This window comes from Cydia strobilella, chromosome 11, assembly GCF_947568885.1.
Source record: "Cydia strobilella chromosome 11, ilCydStro3.1, whole genome shotgun sequence".
Classification (NCBI taxonomy): Eukaryota; Metazoa; Arthropoda; class Insecta; order Lepidoptera; family Tortricidae; genus Cydia; species Cydia strobilella.
The window spans coordinates 3,952,205-3,967,763 of record NC_086051.1 but is presented as its reverse complement, the minus strand read 5'-3'; the positions used below and the strand labels follow the sequence as shown (position 1 = coordinate 3,967,763).

Here is a 15,559-nt window from a genome sequence, read left to right as displayed (position 1 = left end):
GCAAGATCCAAAAAAACTTACTCAATATAATAGAAGACACGTTTTTATAAATTAACTCATAACACCAGGGGCCTAGCCAAGATGACATCCGTTTTCACAAAACGAAACGAAACTATATCATTTCTATACATTATTTAGATTTATCTTAGCGTTTTGTTTCATTTTCTGCAAACGATTGACATCTTGGCTAAGCCCCCAGAAGAACCATTTATATAAATATATTTATTAGACAGGCACTTCTACAAATATTTTAAATTTTAAATATTTGCAACAGGCCTCCGATCTAACCTCATTATTTTCTATTATTTTGACCGCCAATTCTGGCTTAATTCAAGACATGAACCATACAGATACAGATTTCATTATTATCCACGACGGGACTTAATCGCTTAATCCGTCGTTGTGAATAATAATGAGTAAAAATCGTGACGGTTTAAATCAGTGCATTACAGACTTGCTCCGATTCCGCTTGTCGCCACACCAAGTCCGCACCATAAGGATTGATAGCTACAGCGTGAGAACGGCAAGTGGCCGTGGCACTCGCCATTACGTTAAACCATTGTTTGCTCTGCATGTACTCATTTATCAGGTGACGTCATTTTGACGTGGTCACGTCATAATTCAATCGGATTAAAGCACGTTTTTACCTTTTCGGGACAGACATCTCTATGGGTCGCCTGAGGCTAGATAGAGCCCATTGTTTACGTTTTTGATTTCAAGTCTAGTCAATCGCGCTGGTAAACACTGATTATATTTTCGTTTCGCGGTAGGCCCTCTGGCGATTCTTCCTGCGCTGTGGCGCTATGGACAAGAATATCCTAATCTAAATCTCACGAATCCGAACCTTCCACGCACCGAAGGTAGCGTGCAGGACGACACCACGCGCTGGTTCCTCATGATAACTTCCAGGCCGATAGCGAGGTGGAAAAATCCCGGATTCCACCTCCTCAGATTACCTTAACGAAATTTTTAGAGTTGGCCATCTTCTTGGTCGCCACGCCAGCAGCGCAGTGGTAACCCCCCGACCCGTTGTCATAGGCCCTCTGCCGGGATCCGCAGTTTTATCTTCAATTCGTGTTCCTCCCGCGGCCGAAGCAGCACCGTCTTATTCACCTAAGTATGTAGATAAAGATTGAAGAGAAATGACGCAAGCACATATTAAGTAGCCCAGCAATTTACTTCAAGTAATAAAACCACGCAAACCACAATTAAATGTTATTCTGATCAAAAGATAGATTGCAAAAATGGTTTGGGTCTACACCGACCGAATGGATCGAACAAATATATGCCTATGAAAAATGTGCGACATATTCTATGGAAATGGAATTTCTACGATAGTGTACGTCATACAGACCTATATAACTATATACAGACCTTTAAATGTCCTATACATATAATTATTATCTGAGCGCTGTAATTAACGTTAATGTACCTATTGACTTAGACCAAGTGTAATAAGTCTTGTACAATGTGATCATTTTTTTATTTGGCTTTACGCCTAATGAAGGTGAACTAACAATATTTTAGTTACGTTCAACACGTAAATATGCTATGAGAAGTCGATTATATCTACACAAAACACAACAGAAAAAGTAAGGGCAAATCGCCTAGCGTGGTACGGGCATGTGAACATGTGATGCGGAGGGATGAAAGTCATGTGACGAGAAAGGTATTAAGAATGAATGTGGAGGGAGGTACGAGGAGAGGAAAACCGAGGAAAAGGTGGATGGACTGTGTGAGGGATGACATGAAACGAACGCAAGTGAATGATTAGATGACGTGTGATAGAGAGGTATGGAAGAAAAAGACATGCTGTGCCGAACCCAAGTGAATGGGACAAGGGCATGCGAATGATGAAGTCGATTATATCTTAAAAGGATAGGAGATCTCCGAAACTTGTTAAACAAAAAAGTACATGAAAAATAAAATTTGCACACCAGGCGAGTTCGTTTGATCCACGTCCTTGCACACACCTAGCAACCAGGCAGTCTGTGTATACCCGACTAGCATAAGTCACAGGTTGCTCAAGGGGTCACTTCAGGTCATGTCGCAACGTAGCCGGGCATTGTCGGAGGATTAAACGTTTGCTTTTTGTGCATAACACATGCAACGAGATGTGGAGATGATGTTCAATGAGTTCAGTTAATTGGTATGACGTTTGACATTTAAGTTCGATTAGTTTTCATAAAATGTTTTTTTGGCATATGACATAGGGGGGTTTTTTAAATTTTAATTTAATAGTTATAGGATAATTGCATAGTCTAATAAGGTTCCAAGTAATTTTTCTTTCTTGTTTAAAGATAAAATTACCTAAGACACGATAAAAATTATTTCATTGAAAAATATCCAAAAATACAAACGTGTTTATAAAGATTAATTAAATTAATTGATTAAAACTTTACAGATTACTTAATTACTGGTTAAATTACTACAATCAAGAGGTTTGGTGGAGTTTTCTGATTGCGGGCTAGGGCAAAATCCATCATATTTTTGTCATCAAATATTTACTTAATTAGTTTATTGATTTCGAAATCACTTGACTAGGCTTTTAAACTAAATGATGTATAAGTACAAAATTGTTTGTTCGTTTTATTAAAAAGTACCTGATTTCTTTAATTGGGTACCTTGGTAAAGCAAAATTTATTTTTACTATTAATAAGGATAACTACAGATGTAAGACTACAGATTTTTATTGGGCTCCTAAAAATTAAAAACATTTATAATGTCTGTGGTTAAAATCTCATTTAAGGGCGTTTTTACTTTACAAACAAAATATATTATACGTAAAATTATTAAAATCATCCTTTCAAAATAATGACCTGTTGTAAAATTAACATTACTTTCTTGGCATGCGCATCCAATGCAAACTAACCTCAAATACATCTCCGCCCATCCTAACCTCGTGGTTCATAGAAAGTGAATGGCGACCTCAGACTGTAATACTTTAATTTGTCAGACACTGCGTCCGTCAATCCTTATGTGAGGGACTTTTACTTTTGACAGAATGCCTTTTGGGATAAAAACTGCTCCAGGTGCGATTACGTAATTTAATCATCCAAAAAATATATTTACACACGTCTGAAAATTGACAGGTGTCTGCTATGAATCGTCTTAAAGATAATTTTATAGTAAAATGAAAATGAAAATATTTATTGGTAACAATTGGTACATGTCGTGTGTAGTAGTTTCAAGTTAAAGCCTCAGCCGTCAGTGGCGACTTTATCAATGATTTCATTCATAATAAAATTTCTCCATGCAATTTCGCAGCTCACTGTACGGGCTGAGTTGACTCTTAGGCGGCAAGTAATGGTAGACTGATCCCGCGGGCTAAATTGACTCTTAGGCGGCAAGTAATGGTAGACAGAGCCCGCTGGGATGGGTTGACCCTTGGGTCGAGTCGCCCGTAAAGAAAAAAAAAAGGTCAACTTAGCCCGTGGGCTCAGTGCTCTGCGGGCCCAGTTGACCACCAAGGGCATATAACCCAATTAATATAATTTTGATCTCCTGTCATGGATATTTAAGGATAATAGTATTAATAAAATTTCATCTAATTATGAAGGAAACAAAATATTAAGCACCTCTATCCAAAAATTAAGAAGACATCAGTAAGTGCAATTTTCTTTGATCATTTATGCAAAAACTCGTCATATCCTGCGACGTTATTAGGTCAGAACTTTACAATACTTGCTGTAACTACACAAACTTGAGCATTATATTACTGAAGCCTCTGCCAACCGATACGTCTATAAACTTCCAAACGTTAAGACTTTAAGCAGTGCCAGAAAACCGTGTACCTAATTTATAAGAAAGAATAGTTTATGATACCTTCACCGTGAGAACTGTGCCCCGCCCACGCGGATTCCACGGACATTTGTCACGGGGCTTGAAAATTGTTGAAAAATGTATTGTGACGTAACCATTATGGACGTCGGTTTTATGCGGATGTGATATTTTGAGAGCTTTGTTTGGTTTGCGGTGCACGGAAGTTTTCCTTGCGTAAAGTGAAATGATTGGGTCGTCGATGAAAGTTAGTGAGGGTTTTCTTTCTCCTTTCCCGATACGGAATTAAATTTATCCATATTATCCATATTTTTTTGCCACGGCTCATGGGAGCCTGGGGTCCGCTTGGCAACTAATCCTAAGAATTGGCGTAGGTACTAGTTTTTACGAAAGCGACTGCCATCTGACCTTCCAACCCAGAGGGTAAACTAGGCCTTATTGGGATTAGTCCGGTTTCCTCACGTTGTTTTCCTTTACCGAAAAGCGACTGGTAAATATCTAATGATATTTCGTAGGTACATAAGTTTCGAAAAACTCATTGGTACGAGCCGGGGTTTGAACCCGCGACCTCCGGATTGAAAGTCGCAATTACCGCTAGGCCACCAGCGCTTCATTTTGCGACTATAATGACGAAAATTTCAGAATACCCAAAATGTATTCTGCTAGTAGTCCTCAAAGGCTCTTTTACAAGTCAGAATTCAGAAATCATCGCATTTATTCGTGATAAACTATAACATACAAAAGTATTAAAACAACAAAGAAATATAAACATAAAAATAAATAAATAAGTCAGTATAACATTTACAGTGACATCATATAGTGACATGAAAAATCAATAGCAACATTTATAAATACAACAACCAATACCTGAACAAAGCCGGTGCCATTTTTTTTCTACTGATATATTGTAGCCGGCTAACTAGAGCGGTAGAAAATGAAAACTAGGTTCTTATAGTAAAACAATATAATAATAAAATATGTACAATAAATTAAACTAATTTCTGTCAGTACACGAGTCAAAAACCAATAAAATATCGTCACTGGCCTTAACGTTTTCGATTTCCAATCTTCGTCGAGCCGAACGATGAAATTCCGCAGCGGTAGTAGCAACTGCGGCTACGCGGGCTCACCAGGCGCAAGCAGATAAAAACTTCAGGAGCGAATATCCAGAAAATAAGTAGCTTCAATCATGCGTCTTCAGTTTTAAACCAAAAGAAAGGGCTGCAACAATCGTGCGTTCTTAGTTTCCGGGTTGAAACCTAACCCAAGCCTCATTCAGTTACAAGAACCAGTGACGTACAAATAAGACTTGGATTAGGTTTAATTTAAACATAAACTTAATACTATACAAATTTTACCTGCATTAGACGCAGCCCTCGTATTACTATCGTATTAATACTTTTAACACAAATCACATAAGCATGGAGTCACATTAAATAAATATAAGTAATCAGAGTTGTGGGTTATTTGCAACAAAATTCCCAGAGAAAAATTATGAGAAAAAACAAAAGACGGGCGAATGGCTTAGTTTTTTTTTTACAGCCGGCCAGTGCGCGCGGTGGCTGCACTATGCAGGTTTGCCATGTTACAATATTACTCCCAATAGAAACAAAAGGTACTCCAAAGTTATCAGTTTCATATACTGAATTGGGTATCAGTTCAGTTGTAAGTAAATAAACAGGTATATGAACGTGATAACTTTATTTACACTTAAGTACATTCTATCTGAAACGACGTAAGTTTACATTATTCAGATCCATTTAAGCCCTTTTATATTTCAATGCTAGTTTGTATAGATGTGAAATTCTCGCCCTATTCAATGTATCTATTTAACATGTCCATAAATCAAAGGGCTTACTCAATTTGGCAATTTAGCTGCATTTAAATATCACCTGCCTATATCTAATAGTGATAGCTGTATAAATACGAATATATTACTAGTGTGTGGCCGCTACTGCAAGAGGTTGGGTCAGATTAGATTATGGTCGTATAGTGTATGTGAAATCACGTTAAGGGCGTAATGATATCTGTGCTTAACTAATATTTATTTTATTTATTATTATCCAGTAAGCAGGCAGACAGTTGTGACAACTGATATTGCCTGTATCCAGTAATCATTGTCAGTTATCATTAACAAAAAATATAAAATATTAAATTGGTTCACGCTTTGTGCTGAAACCACATCTTCGGGGATTTATATGAACATTCTTAGTAAAAAAATATTCAACTCTAATTCGAGCTATACTTTTGAACCCATAATAATTTAAGGATATACGCAATCTGTCTTCTTTTTCTTTATGTACTCTGTTGTAGCGTTAAATAAATATATTTACTTTCTTCAATCACACAAATGTAAGTCTTACTTACAGCAAACTAAGTGCAGCTTTTAATTATACAAATAGTCAAGCAGAGTTGACGAACGACAAATAATATAATATTACTTAAGTCATAATATAATATTTTAACGTCTAAAATACTAAAGAGTAGTAGTTAAAAATGGGAAAGTGATATATTCGTAGTCCAGTAAAACATGGCATAGTTCGTCATCACAAAAAATGTTCTGACAAAATAAAATCAAGTCACGTACAGCATTCTGCAGAACAAGCGCTCAATTAGAACACTATCTGTAACTTGATCTGCTCCCATAAGGAAGAAGGACTTATCTGAAATTTCTAATCAACTGACTCACATACATGCGTTAGCGAAATAACGTTGAAATGTTAGTTACAGAGCTTTTGAATAATTTTAAATGTTTGCTTCTTGAAAGGAAATCACTTTTTCTTTCGGGTTAAAAATGATTTTGTAGATTTTAAATATTGTGTTACCTATTAAATTATTTGTTTGGTTAAAAATAAATAAACGGAAGGTCGAACAATTTAACTTACCATAATTATGTAAATTATCAAGCTAATAAAATATTGAATTCAATCGAGTATTGAGAGGTTTTTAAGCATACGTTTCTGAACTATTTTTATATAGTAATTTTTTTTTACAACATCCGTGTTTTGATATATCATAAAAATAAAGTAAAATACTATCCTGGAAAAAAAATTGTAAATCACAGTTGAAGTAATCGAATGCTACTAATTTTCCTATTCTCGTCAGAACCCTTTTCTGAACGTTCTGGGATCATCTCAACTAGAATAAAGCAGTTTATACGCCCCCATCTGACCAGAGCACGTACTTATCTCGTAAATACCGGTAACAAGTGTGTTATAAATATTATCTTTCTCGAAATGGTCTTTATCTTTCGCCAATTTACTCTTAATTTGAGCATTAAGATACTCTTTACAATAAATATTATGTCTGATATTGAGAAATAAGAAACTTTAGTAGATACTTACTACGTTTAAACATCCATTAGTACCGATAATATCTTTTAAATAAATAAAAACGTTATGTTTTATTTTGTCCTTCTATAACGCTTTATAATTTTGTTACACGCAAATAAATTCAACTTATTAAAACTTGTAAAAAACATAGCGTGTTGGTGTATTATTCTGCTTTTTGTAATTAACACTTTTACTGTCCGTACATTACATGTAATGTATCGTTCAATTTTTTAACTCTGTGACGTCTACGTGACGTCAGAAATGGATAACTCTGTAAGCTTATGCATCACATATAATGCACGGACGTATCGACCCATGTCATTGTTGAAAGCGAGGAACAGTAAAAGTGTTAAGAAAAACATGTTTTTAAGAATTTCAACACAGTTAAAAACCTAATTTGAAAATCTCATTTCGATAACACTGTAATTTAGATGAAACTCTGTGCCGCATATCGAGTAAAAAGTACTTTGTAAATGGATTTCCATTTGAAAATACCAAATCGAAACACCGAGTCAAAGCAATAAACGCAAATAAATATCGTTATAAGCCGAAATAACGAGACAACCCATTATTTAGTTCAAGTGTACCCGCCACAGCCGAAACTGTAGCACAGTCACATATTTTACGCTTTTGTATGGGTTTAATTGAGAAAGAGGCTCAGCGGGGGAACATCCGAATTTATTTAAAATTCGCGTAAGCGTGCCATTACTTACGTCGAAAAACGTAACCGAGCCAACTCGCATCTGTAATATTAAGTGTGAGATACTGCCTTATTCACGTTGACCCAGATTTTAACGGACCACAAGTACCACAACGCTCTTTATGATGACTTTTTGAAAAATGTAATTTTTAATTCCGCACCCAAACGAATTGAATTGCCACACAGACGATTCTTTTAACTGTATCGATTATAAATCGCTACTTCTTATGCGACTCCAACGGAAGTCGATATTTCAAGCGTATTAAAGCCACCGTTTTTCGATCAAATTGGATTCTTAATTTCCGTTTATTAAAATTGCAATTTTCTCATTTGTTACAGTCGTTCTTCGGGCGGACGTACAACAACCTGTCTTCGATATCTGAATGCAAGAACAACGGAGAGTGCGTTATAAACAAGAAGAATCGAACGTCGTGCAAGGCCTGCCGGCTAAGAAAATGTCTGTTAGTAGGAATGTCAAAATCTGGATCTAGATACGGCCGGAGATCTAACTGGTTTAAAATCCACTGCTTACTACAAGAGCAGCAGCAACAGCATATCCAGCATATGCAAACGAATAAATCGCCTCCAACCTTTAATTCGTCTATGAATACGTCCTATCCTCCTATAAACCTTCTGCCAGCTGCAGCCTTAGCAGAGTATTACAAAAGCTCAGAGAAGAGCCAATTCACTGAAGACGTGACGCGGCAAAGCATATCACCGTCAGACTCTGGAGCGTCATCAGCTGATCCCGAAGACGATAATAGCTCTCGAAGCACTAGCGGCCTAAGTATATTCAGACCTGCCTCCTCGCCCTCCAGTGAAAAAGACGTCAGGCTACATGCTGTTAGGAGCCAAACAAAAGACGTCAGAAAACGAAAACCTACGCTTCCACCGTCTCCTTTCGGGGCTACTCCTAGCTTTACCAGAACGGGAGCGTACCTACAACCCGTCCAAAATCTTCGATCGTTACCAACCGGTATTCCTACATGGCAGAACTGCAATGGTGGTGACCTGATTCTTCATTCTCCAGCAGTAGCCGGAGTGGCCATAGAACAAGACCAACCGATCGACCTGTCCATAAAATCGGCTGTTCTATACCGTAGTCCAAAGAACGATGATTTGAGCGATTCAGAACCGGAATTGAGTATCGACATGAGTGAGGACAGTACGAAAGATATTATGAAGAATCCATTAGACTTGTCTTTGGTATCGAAAAGGAAGGAAGAAGTTCCTTTAACTGGTTAACTTACTTAAACAATAAGTGCCTTAAATTGGGCCATATTTCAATGTCGCGCGCAATTTTATAGCGTTGAAATTGTACATTGAAGTCAGACTTACCTATGTAATAAGTGACTAGAAGCCTAATTTCGAAACGCTTGGTTATAACGAACTGACACGTCGGTAAAATCGTTTCTAAGTTAGCGTAGCAGACAAAAATGGTCAGTGAAATTATTAAAAGTTGAAATTCATACTAGTTACGCTCTGATTTATACGTAACTATGTTGCATTGTTAAATATTAAGACAGGTCACGGCCATGTAGCTATTTTCCTTTATAATAAGTAGATACTTAAGTTTTTACTTTTTAGTTAGTTTATTTCATACGAATACTCTGCCATACAGTATTTATTAAGTCTGCACATTTCTCTTTTCTTGATTACCCGATCTAAATACCATAATTCTAATGTTTTATTTTGTAATTTTAGGTAGTGAATATATATTTTTATTTGAATTATAACGATAAAATTACTGGTAAAATTTATTTAAAATACGTTTACACTGCCATGTTAATATAAATTTTTACTACATTCAGTGTCATAGCCCAGTAATAAACCTTACAGATGTAGTGCATAATTATTTTCTACCGTGTTTTCACGGATACGCACGAACGTGCTATTTCAGTCGGGCTCAGTACAAAAAGTATTGAGGTTGACTAAAATAGCATAACAAATACGAACGTTACCCAGAAAATACGATGGCCAGCAATTGTGCACTACATCTCTAACTGAAAAATAATGCTTTCTTTATTTTGTTTATTTTTAACTCATAAATCGTAGTTTAAAATGCCAGTTAATCCTAAAACGCCAGTGTTGACTTACCAGTTTTAGCAAATTAATGAAAGGGACGGAGGCCAGTTAAAAGCTCAAAATTAAAATGTACAAATAAAATTAATTGAGACTTGTATTATAACTGCAACTAGGATAACAGATTTTTTATAATATTTATTTTATTAGTACATAGGCCAGTTTGTATTGAGTCATTTTTAAATTGTAATTTTAGGTAATATCTTTTTTGTAATTTATATAGGTAGGTTAATGCGTGTTTTTTATTACTTTTTGTTGTTTGTTTAGATTGTTGGAGATTTTTTAATTACTTTTAGACATTCCATTTGTGAATTTGCTCATTTCTAATGTACTTTTTTATGATAAGTAAACAATTCCATTTCATTTACAAATTAGTACACATTCCTGAGGCTGGTTCTCTTTTTGTTTATTAAGTTATTAGGTGCCATGCAAAATTAGAATTAATTAATAAAAAAGAAAAACCTGTCGATTTTTTTTATTCCGCTGTATGTGAAAACTATGTACAAAAAGTTACCTCTTTCATTTCTTATTACAAAAACTAAAAAGAATTTTAAGGTGAAATCTGTCTGTACTCAAGTAATTATTTTAATGAATGAAATAAAGTTGTTGTTGCTGTGTGATACGATATTTTTTATGTTTACAGTTTTACGTTTATAAATGAATCTTAATATATTGGAGGAAAATAAATATGAGTGCCTTTAAACTACTTTGTTTTATTTTCAAACATTGGTTTGTCGACTGTGTTCAAGCAATATGTATTCAAATGCATTAAAATTACATTCACGCTTTAAAGCACGCATATATGAGCGTACTCTGCGTTTTTAAATGTAATCGAATTTAAACTGTCGTGAGTCATACTAACACTAAGCTAGTTATACGGTTAAACTCACCGATTTAAATGTAATATTACTTAAATTTAACATTACAATAACGAAAGAAAAGGGTGTATTTAGCTCATGAGGAGTCACCCATATCCTAGCTGCACGATTGATTTCCTCGAGTTTAAAGTACGTCGATTTTAGTTTCACTAACGGTTCGCCGATCAATGGGTTCTATGGTAAAGTTTAGCTTGACATAATTTCATCATGTAAGTACAGTCGAAGGCAAAAATATCGATACAGACAAATGGCTCAAAAATATGTGAACACGACTTTATTGTCTAAGGTGTAAGAGCGCACACATATTTTTGAAACTTTGGGAATGTATATATATTTATGCCCTTGACTATAGGTATATTAGTCGTTTTCAAGAATAGTCAGGAGGAATATTAACAAGCAAAATACAACAATACCGTTTAAATTCGATTAACACGCATATTTATCGTAATAACCAACTAAAACTTGGTCGAGGAATCATTAGGTACCCTGTTAATGCAAGTGTGAGCTAATGAACCATACTATACATTTCTAGCTGCCAGTTGCACCAACCCCAATCTTCAGACTGGACTGATCAACAATATCAACACTCATTGACTCAACAGATAATTTAGAAACTTCCCACCTACAATAAAATATAGCTAACGTTTTAACGGTTACAGACGGTTTGGTGCAAATGACCCTTAATCTAGAACTAGTTGAGATCACAACGGACAAATTAGCACCTTTATAATGCTATTATGCTTTCAGAAGCGGAGTTTTAACGTAAATATAAAATGGAAGCCTAGATGAAAAAAAACCCACATCTGAAACCTACATTCTACCAATGTTGACAGATGACATGTATTGTGATTTCCTGGACCTCATTGCAAACCAAATTAGTCTTTTGTCCTGTACCTTTAAAGTTTTTTTTAACATATCATGAGACCAACAGCGATAGGCTACTGTTTTATTCATTAGAGCTACCGTGAAATGCATTATTATTGAGTTTGTTCATAATTATCATTGTCTTGTTGGTACGGGCTTCTGGCGTCATTTCTCTTGAAAAGTTAAATTGTTAATCTGGTTTTACTTTAAGACGATACGATCTATTCATGTTACATCGTATCTTCGGATATTTTAGAAATAGGGTTATTTTTTGTAAATTTTATTATAATTTAAATAATTTCACGGTTTAGACTCACTTGTTTTAGTCACTAGAGCGACATGTTTCGGAGAGCCTAGGTCTCCTTTCTCAAGCACTAATAGTGCGAGCAGCGTTCACGACGACCGTGTATTGCGTAGTCTAAACCGTGAAATTATTTAATGTTTGTAGGTATGTCTCACAACAGTTTAAATTCGGTGGTTTATTATAATTTATAGAATAGGCCGATCGATTGTGATATAAATAGTGAATAGGCTGAAAACATGTAATAAATAAATAAAAGTAGGTAGCAAATAGTTAGAGCTCAATTGAATGTAATAAATAACAGAGATCGGTCTCTGAGACCAGAATTTATCATATGTCTATCAAATAAAAAGAAAAAATATTACAAGAATATACATAATTAGATAATGTTATGATGAGGATGTCAATATTTAAAATTGAGAGCATTTTATTCGAATGTCGCTCCTAGGCTACAGAAATGGCCACATACTTGGCCGTACATAAATATGTGGCTTTCCATCACAGAAGGGTTCTTATGCTTCATGTGCAAATGAGGACCTTTCTATCAGAATTTCTGTTCGAATTTCTTTTTAATACTTATTTAATAATTTTGGCAACAACTCATTAAGTTCCGACTTACAAGAACTTAATCCATCAATCAAACCAGTCTAGTCCAGTTTAAATCCATACAAAAAATGTTGTCAACACGCGGTACAATGAGAAATAACTTTAACAATATCATATCAAATATGTTTATGCCATTTAAAAATCGAATCTAACTCAAAATGAGTAAGGTTCATTTTTAAACGGACAGAAGGATCTTGATACACGTTTCTCTAAGGCATTGATTGACATTCCATCGAAGGAATAACTGTCGTCATCCTAATAAGGATACAATAAAACCTTAACAGATTTAATTGTCATAATTATACTTTCCGTTCCAATTCTGTCACCGTAACGCACTACGCACAAAACAATATTTTACCAATGGGTGATTCAGTGAAAACTTTGTATGTATCGATTAACATCGTTAAGAAGAATTTCTGTACAAAGTTAGTCTATTATTCAAAGAAATATATTAATCTATACCAAGAAAAAACGTATAATAAGTACTTACCAAGATTCATTTAAAACGGAGATTCGTTGACATCATAATCGTAATACTCACGACCATCTCACGACCAATATAGAATGCATACTTACAATTCTCACAGACATATACATACAGCATAGAAATTTGTATTTAGACAGCGTCACAAGTCTAATAGGGAATATATCGCGAATCTTTACGTAGGTGGCGCCACTAACACAATCTGAGGGTCTATCGCGAAACAAGAAAGTCGAAATTTCGTTATATGACATCTCTGTCACTTGCATATTCGAGCGATAAAGAGGCAGATAGCGAAATTTCGGATTCGCGTTTCCCGGTATAGTAAGTTCCTCTGTAAACAAACCGCCTTGATGCATCTGTGTCATATTTTATTATCTCTGAAAACTTGTCAAAAACCTGTTAAAGTAATATCCCCTATTAGGTAGATACGGGTTTTGCAACGGGTAATGCAGTCAGGTATTATGTATAATATTTAATATTAGGAACATCGTTCTTTGCTACGAGTATTAGGACTCAAATAGATGACGTATTTCGGAAGACAGATTAAACTATTAGCCTGACTATAAATTTAATTAATTTTATATAAAAGAAAACTTACTAACAGGTTGAAGTACGATGTAGTCGAAAAAATATACTGCATGTCGTAAATACGATGTATCTTCACATATACTAAAACTGCCAATATCCAACTAAAGTGTGCACCTGAATCTCATTTTTGTCCTCAATTGTAAAAATATTATTCTAGTTAACTCGCATGACATAAAAATGTACATCTGGTCTCCCGCGATACAGGCCTAGCCTAGTGCGGGGTCTCCTGGAACCTCCGAATGTCAATTCAGTTATGCACCAACTCTTTTCTGTAATTTGTGATATGTACCTACTATGTACTACAATTGTATTCGTTCTGTGCAATAAAAACATTTTTTATCTTTATCTTTTTTTATCTTTAGATACCATTAGGCAGACGCACGTAAACAATTGTAGTTACACAATTAATTACACATTCGCATCGATTATAGCACGATCGGATTAGGACTAACCTCGAAATCTCTGGAACAGTCCTGGAATTTGGTATGTAGGCCCCTTTTTCATGTCCACAACAACTGACATTTGGGGACCTCGAAGAATCGCAGTCATCTTAGAAAATGTGTAGCATCTTGAAGCAATTCGCATCTTACTCTAAATCTACGTTCTCTATGTAAATATGGTGTAAGGCATAACCGATAGGCTTATTCCGATTGTGCTGTTATATAGAATCACTGGAATGGAATTACAATGGAAGATTTTTCCGTACTTAACATAGATAGATGTAAATCGAGTCAGACCACGCTAAGTTTTCATGACGAGTGCTACATGAAGTAATTCAAGTATGGAGTTTAAAGCGCTATGTATGCATTCATACCGCCAAGTTTGTTTAAAGTTAGGGTGGTCAGAGTACAATTTAGAATTTACCGGCTAAATTGTGCAGATACCCCCATTTGTCGCAGTGGCAGACGCACGTACAGAATTTTTGTCACTCAATTAACGGGTCCGCGTCGGTGGTAACAAATCATTATTTTTTGGGAATCGGCACCGTTTACGCGCGGAGAAATGTGCCTCGTTAGTGGTGTAATGGTTTTGCACTGGGTACTAGTGTGTGCGAAAGCGCTTTGAGCTTTGTCAACGCGAAGTTTCAAAAAATACTTCACCAGCATTGTCTTAGCGTTGTTCCGGCTTCTTTTTACAACTTACTAGGGAGTCTTATCCCAAGAATAAAAGCAGGCAGTAGTTTTTAGATAGCGACTGCAGTCTGACTTTCCAATCTTGAAAATAAATACAATATAGGTAGTCTTTTCAATATGTCATCATCATCATCATAACTCTTAAGAGCCTGGCTCTTGTCGGTGGAGTAACCGCCACTCCGTTCTTCCTTCTGCCGCTGGTTTGAGCTCCTGATACGTCACTACGTTGATTTTCTCTTTGGCTTGGTCCAAAAACGCACGTCTCGGTCTTCCTCTGCCTCTGCTTTTTTCTATTCTTCCTTTCAATATGTAGTGTCTTTATATTTATAGTTAGCCAATAGCCCAGCTGAGGCTAAGGACCTAACAAAGGCCTAGAGAGCTTCACACAACAGGCAACTGTTCAAAACAAATTTATTTTCTAATTTCATGATACATATAATTGCTATTTCTGCTTTTACTTCACTAGCACATGTTACAATTAATAATCTGTCTTGATTCCAAGAAATGTGAATGAAATTTATATATGTGGAAGCTTGTAATTTGCATTTAGTAGATAAGTCTATTAACCTATGTATTAAGCATCCCGAATAAAATAAAATAAAATAAAACAACAAAATAGTTGCAGAATCTGCATATTTTGTAGTAGGTATCTAATTTAGTTTATCAAGTTCTGCTTTCTTATCCGAATTCGAACAAGGTTTCAATTAGAATCAGCAGTCACTCACTGTCCCACACAAAACGACCACTGATCGCGACAGTACCATTGAAAAGGTCCAGTTTGCTGAATTTAACGAGGAAATACATCGTCCTA

General features: G+C 35.5%; 1 protein-coding gene across 1 annotated transcript in view; it reads left to right on the top strand.

The window, feature by feature from the left end:
* The window catches only part of LOC134745392 (protein embryonic gonad-like), a 145,519-nt gene extending 134,911 nt beyond the window's left edge, over positions 1-10,608 (top strand). The window contains exon 3 of the mRNA XM_063679431.1: positions 8,152-10,608. Within this exon, the coding sequence (XP_063535501.1) occupies positions 8,152-9,057 (906 nt within the window). The 3' untranslated portion in view covers positions 9,058-10,608. The remainder of the gene's footprint in view (positions 1-8,151) is intronic.
* Positions 10,609-15,559: the final 4,951 nt, after the last annotated feature.